We start from the raw sequence: 6880 nt of genomic DNA on the forward strand, positions 1-6880 counted from the left end.
AATACATACATATACTATGTAAACAAAAACTTTTATTTTGGATGTGATTAATCACGATTAATCGTTTGACAGCACTAATATATATATATATATATATATATATATATATTGTTTTAGAAACTATTTATATTTTTATATATTTTTCTTGATTTTTAAAATATTTTTTTATATAAATGTTTAAATTTTTTAAATAGTGTAATTTCTTATTATTAAGTACACAACTTCAGGTCTTGCATGCTAATGTTGTTATCATTTTGGATAGTTATAATATTGACTAAGTACTTCTTTTATAAAAATTATCATTACAGCGGCTGGTTTTTGTGTTTGAATTTGTGAAATTTTTTGGTGCCTAGACACCACAGACATATCTGCTGTCAGCGGAGATCAATTCATCATCAGGGTGTCATACCTGCCTCACGGTTTCAATTTTTTTTTACAGGTGTTTTTTCCAACTAGAATTAGCTCACAGATGTAGTTCAGGCCTTGATGAAATAAAAAAAAACCTGGCTTTAGATGCAAGAAGCCGGTTTTGGCGTTTGCAGGGCATCAGGTAGCGGGGGCCCTTGGAGGTGAGGGTCCCGCAGGGCTGTTTACCTTTCAGGAAGTCCGTCTTTCCAAGCTCTACGTTTGGACTCTAAACAGCTCTTTCTGGCCAGCAGGTCAACTGCATTGTTCATGTATCGTCAAGGGGCAGAGACTGGGGCATTATTGTGTTTCACTTGTGCTGGCTGGTAGATCGCTAGATGGTAATAAAGTGGATAAGTGGAAAAAATGCAAAAGGGAAGTTAAGAAAGGTGCGGTACATTAACATGTAACTGTTGAAAACTTCGAAAAATGGGCGAGTGAGTGTTGTGTAGTTATAGGCGAAATTATTTGGCCTTGTCCGACTCTTTGGTCTATTGTTTGTGATCTGTTATCACAGTGGCGATGGGGGCCCAATCGCACCCATTGTGATGTAGGCAGTGAAACTGAGCAAACTGGAGACAGACTGATGGAGAGATGTGAATGAGACAGAAAGAAAATAATAGGAAAGAAAAGAAAGTTTGTTTTTAAGGCTAACAGCAGCCATCATCTGTGTTTCCTGAAATTTTTCTAAAGCTGTTGTTATGAGTTAAAGTGAGCCTCTCAGATCAAGGCTGAAGTTCTAGTGTTGACTGAACTCATGGATAAAACTGATTACGTTTCAGACTCATTTCATTTGCTTACCTGTTTGATAGTTAGTGCTCTTATCCGTGTGTGTGACTGTTCTTGAGCTGGCTTACCATCAGGGTCTCTCTCTCTCTCTCCCACACACACACACACACACACATGTCTCCTTCAGCTTATAGAGAGGGAGTGATTGGTGTGTATTTTTGTAACTAATTGCTGTAGATGAATTAGGAGATGAGTACTAGATTTTTTATATTTATAAGTGGGGGGAGAATGAGAGGGGGAAGAGAGGACAGCAAAAGGGGGAGATGGCACATTTGATATGAAAGAGCGTGTCGAATTCCTTTTTTTAGTCGGAAAGTAGGAAAGTATGTCAAAGCTTTTGTTCCACTTCTGGAATCGTGTGTCCATTTAAGGAAGAGAGCAAGTGGACTGAGATGGGGCGAGCGGGGTGATTAAGTGATTTATTTTATTGTTGTTTATTTAGACAAATTAGAGTAAATGGTACTGCTCATTTTGGTAATATGCAAATGAGTCTCTGGCCTCAGGTACGTGATTGGACCTCGGATGATCATGTCACCCCCTTATTCAGCCATATCCCTATCATATCCCTATTCCCTAGACGATGATATTGCTAATTTAATCAGGTGTGAATTTCTTGTTTGGAATGGAAAGTGCTGCAATGTGAGAATCTCAAGCCAACACCCACCTTCATGAACGGCACAGATTAGATTTGAATCATTGTTGATGTTGTGTTCTCTCGCACTTTAAGATGCTGTTCGTCTTTTTCCCACACACCCACACACACCCACAAACAGACTTTCCCTCTCCCCTACATTGTGACTGTAGCTGTTCGCAAGGTCACAGCATTTCTCTTTGCTTCTCGAGAGGGAGTTTGGGTGTATGTGTGTGTTTTCTTGGGGGGGGTTCTATTCTCAGGTCATGCATCCCGACGAGATGAATGAGTCTGTTCGTTAGAGTAAAATTGTTTCGCACACACATTTTCTGGCATGCACAGCAGCTTTAAATAGTCTTGAATGAGCTGAGCAGACAACTGAAAGATCATTTGATAATATTAGCTCCGCCTCCCTCATGAATGTCTATTTTCAGAATGGAATACTTGCTTATTACTGAATACTCTGCAGTATATACTGGATATTATTTTTAAATATATAAAAATGAAAGCATTAAACATTTCAAGAGTCTATGGTACTGTTTGCAATTAAAGACATATGAGCTCACATGATCTCTTCACATTTGCATGTTTAATTGGGCCAGTAATCACCTTTAAAAATTTAATTAGAAACATTTTTAAATGATCATTTGGCTGTTTAATCAGTAAAGAAATAGATGTTCAAAATGGTAATTCATAGTAAAAGTGTGCTCTTTGATATAGTAAACATTGTAAAGTGGCAATCTGAGTATTACTGTTCATGGATACTGAAAGTTTGCATACAGTATGCTATACAATATGGTACAGAAATAGTAGAGTAATACGGTAGTATACTGTTTTGAATGGTCACCTCCAGTTTTGTGTGTCTGAGTGATGTTTCTTTTCCTCTGTGTTAATTCAACCATCTTTTAAAGTATGTGAGGTGGAAGTGACCTTTGACCACCAGTCTGTCTGGAATTCATTGCTGTCTAAGATTAGGAAAGAGAAAGAGGTCATGACCTGTGTCTGCTACTGGAAAGAAGTTTACACTCCTGTCTCCGTGATACTCAGACTTCCCTCTCTTAAAGTTACTGGTGTAATGTACATGTGCAATGTGTGACACTATCAGAATTGCTAATATTCTGTGTGAATGGAAGACTTTTCAAATGTGTAAATAAAAAGAAAGTGGAAAATCATGCTAAGCTGACATGATGTAATAGGTGTAACTGCTGTTTGATAAATGTGTTCAATGGTATATATTCAGTTCATTGAGGCTTGTGCAGAAATATCGCACACACATATATACACACACACACACACACACGCACACACATACACACTCCAGCTCATGCTCATGCTCTGTTTGGGTTTTGTAGGTGTAAGTATGGCTGGCAGGGCCTACTGTGCGATGAGTGTTTGCCGTACCCGGGCTGTGTGCATGGCACTTGTGTGAAACCCTGGACCTGCACCTGTGAGAAGAACTGGGGAGGACTTCTGTGTGACAAAGGTAGGTTGAATTGCCTTCTTTTAAAATTCCTCAGTGGTCGTGTAAATCAACACTCATTCCACCTTGTCAAAAACAGCTCTGTTCACAGCGACTCATTTTGGTGCATGTCTCTTTAAGTTATAATGAGCTACTGCTCACCCCACCCCTCTCTTCCATGGGGCGTGTCAACACAAAACATGTGAATTGCTGCGTTGGATCCCATATTTGGCTTGGAGGTGGTCTTATTGAAATTGCTATCTATCTATGTAGAAACCGGCTACAAATTCAGACTCAGACATCCCATAACAAACTGACTGCGTGTTTTCTTTTCAGCTTTTCTGAGCTGGCAGACACGCCAGTAAACTCACTAAATGCAAAAAAGCTAAATTAAAAAAAAGTGAACATTTCATCCGATGTCCCCTTTAACTAAAATGTGTTACAGACATTTCATGAATACACTAAAAATGATAGAAACTTGTGGAAAATGGGCATCCAATGTCCCCTTTAACAGCACGTATAGATGCCATTATGCAGCATATTGTGTAATTAAATTGATTAAAAATGTAAGAGTTATAAGAACTTTAAAACGTTTATCTGTAGTAACACACATATGCTGTTCAGAAGTTAGTAAGATTTAAAAAAAAATAATTAATACTCTTAATTTATTAAAAGAGACAGTAAAGACATTTATAATGTTATAGGAAATTTCTATTTCATATAAATGCTGTTCTTTTATCAACACTGATAATAAGAAGAAATGTTGCTTGAGTGCCAAATTACTATATTATTATGATTTCTGATGGATCATGTGACACTGAAGACTGCTGGAAATTCAGCTTTACCGTGTGAGGAATAAACTACATTTTAAATATATTAAAATAGAAATTAGTTATTTTAAATTGTAATAATATTTCACAATATTACTGTTTTTACTTTATATTTGATCCAATAAACGCAACATTGAAGAGCATATAAATCTTACTTAACCCAAACTTTTGAACAGTAGTTTATCTGAACAAAAAAGGACCCTTTTATAGGAGATTCCTGGTGTTATGACCTAAAATGTTTCACTTAGATCAAAAATGTTTTGTTAAGATAGTAAATGAATGCAGTTGAGGTCTGTTTCCTCTCACTTTAGGCATTAATTGACATCCACACACATTTTTCTGCTCTGAGTGGAGTGTTGCAGCTTTTTCTGCCATATTCTTTCCTGCTGGAAAAGATTGATTGTGTATTGTTTATTTATGTGTTTCTGTACAGATTTAAATTACTGCGGCACACACAAGCCCTGTGTAAATGGAGGCACGTGTCTGAATACAGAGCCAGATGAATATTTCTGCTCCTGCCCTGAGGGTTACTCCGGCAAAAACTGTCATATCGGTAAGAAAGCTTAGTAAAATTTGACAAAAGTTGTTATATAATTCTCAAAACTAATAGTTTTAATATACAAGTGTAGGAATGGCAAAAAAATATATATAGATAAGAAATGCTTATGCCAACCTGTTATTTGAGTTTAACAAGGTCTACCAAACATGTGTGTGCGTGTTTGTACCTTACAGCCGAGCATGCGTGCATGTCAAACCCATGTGCAAATGGCGGGACATGTCATGAGCTGGCTTCAGGGTTTGAGTGCCAATGTCCCCCAGGGTGGGACGGCCCAACTTGTGCTAAAGGTCAGAAGTCATTCACTTTTTATTGACTCTAGATGAGGCAGACTACACTAGATATTTACATGTTATGCATACTTATTTAAATTTTCTGTATGTTTTTCGTTTGTGTGTGCACATTTCAGACAAAGATGAGTGCTCGTCAAACCCGTGCGCTCATGGGGGGACCTGCTTTGATCTGGAGAATGGCTTTGAATGTTTATGCCTCCCACAGTGGACCGGCAAGACCTGTCAGATAGGTGAGACCGAGTGTGTGCATGAATTCATATGATTGATTTTATGCTCAAATCTATTGGGGGCCACAAAACAGTACCACTTTTAACTGGATCGTACCATGTCGAAACAGGGGGCCGGATGGCACCTCTCAAATATCAGCAGTTCTCTAAGTGTGTAATGCGTAGTGCTTGTTTAATGTAATGAATTGTGTAACTGAATGTCGCGTTTTGATTGTTTTTGTGAGTGCATGAGTGTGTGTGATATGCCTGCAACTATGTATATATTTTGGCATTGCGTGCTTGGATGTTTATTTAACCTGAGTTTGCGGGTATGTACTGTATGTGTGTGATGTGGCAGATAGCTGAATATTATCTGTAACCGGACCTAGGTGATTTAAGTAAAGCTATATATATCATCAGGCCTGGCAACTGCCAAGACGGGGGCTAAATTTATCTTTTTGCGTGACTATATCAGAGTGATCATGGGGTGGAGAAAGAGGCTCAAAAGGGGTGTGGTGGAAGTATTTTACTCCGCTGCTGCGAGTGCGACAGGAAATGCTTTATAACCTGTAAACAAGCGCAGTGTGGAATTGTAGCCGTGGTGTCTGGTTATGGGGGCGGGTCGGGTTTCCCAGGTTGCACTCTGTTCTCAGGTGTGGAGCGGACAGGGTTACCTCTGCAGGATTAAGAAGAGAGTTCGATTTCATCTGTGGTACAACATTAGTTCCATATAGCTACAGCGCCACACACAACTTTTATTCACTTTTTATACACATTATAGTCACCTATACACATTAAACATATTATAATATGTTATTAAACATTGAACATATCGGCAGGGTTTACCAAATGGAGGTTTGCAAGGGACCTGCACATGGTTCATGAGTTGTTGAAAAAGCTAATAATTAATAATATTGAATGTAAAATAAAAATACTGTAAATAAATGGGGGAATAGATATTCTGCATATTTCAGAGTTATAATGCAAATTTCATTATTATAATGATCAAATAAGAAAACTATTGTAATTTACAACAGTAATATATTGCTGTCTTTATTTTTATAATTAAGTTAAAACATACTAAACTACTAGTAATATTTATTGATATTAATATTATTATTTTTAATTAAAATATATATTGTTATATAAATATATATAATTATTATTATTAAAATATCAGGATGTACTTGAAGTAAATATTGCCCCCCCACTGGATAAAGATGAAAGATTTTTATATATATATATAAAAAAGAAGATTTTTTTACTCACAATTTCTACTCAATAAAGTATTTTAGAGCTTGGCATAAATATGGTATAAATTTATTACAAAAATAGACAAAAAATATTTTATTAATTTTATGCCTTTTCCAGGTCTAGAAATCCCACTTTCAAAATAAGGCTTCCTCATATATCAACGTTTTCAAAGAACCCTGGTTTGTAAATAAAAAATAATTAAATAAAAATTAAATAAACAAATAAATAAAAATAAGGCAACTAAAATCTAAATATTTCTTATTTTTAATCACCCCAACTATTTATGCTTATTATGCCTTATATTAAAGGGGTCATATGATGCTATTTTAAAGATCATTATTTTGTGTATTTGGTGTAACAGAATATGTTGACACGCTTTAATGTTCAAAAAACACATAATTTTTCAAATACTGTACATTATTGTAGTTCCTCTATACCCCACCTCTCTCAAACGCGT

The 6880-nt window shown here is 36.4% G+C and overlaps 1 protein-coding gene across 1 annotated transcript in view; it reads left to right on the top strand.

The window, feature by feature from the left end:
- Positions 1-6880, top strand: part of LOC107705348 (protein jagged-2-like) — a 39447-nt gene that overhangs the window by 16374 nt on the left and 16193 nt on the right. The window contains exons 4-7 of the mRNA XM_016508608.1: positions 3178-3308; positions 4548-4667; positions 4847-4960; positions 5080-5193. Coding sequence (XP_016364094.1) covers positions 3178-3308; positions 4548-4667; positions 4847-4960; positions 5080-5193 — 479 coding nt within the window. The remainder of the gene's footprint in view (positions 1-3177; positions 3309-4547; positions 4668-4846; positions 4961-5079; positions 5194-6880) is intronic.

This window comes from Sinocyclocheilus rhinocerous, unplaced genomic scaffold (genome assembly GCF_001515625.1).
Source record: "Sinocyclocheilus rhinocerous isolate Xijiao unplaced genomic scaffold, SAMN03320098_v1.1 scaffold564, whole genome shotgun sequence".
NCBI classification, from domain to species: Eukaryota; Metazoa; Chordata; class Actinopteri; order Cypriniformes; family Cyprinidae; genus Sinocyclocheilus; species Sinocyclocheilus rhinocerous.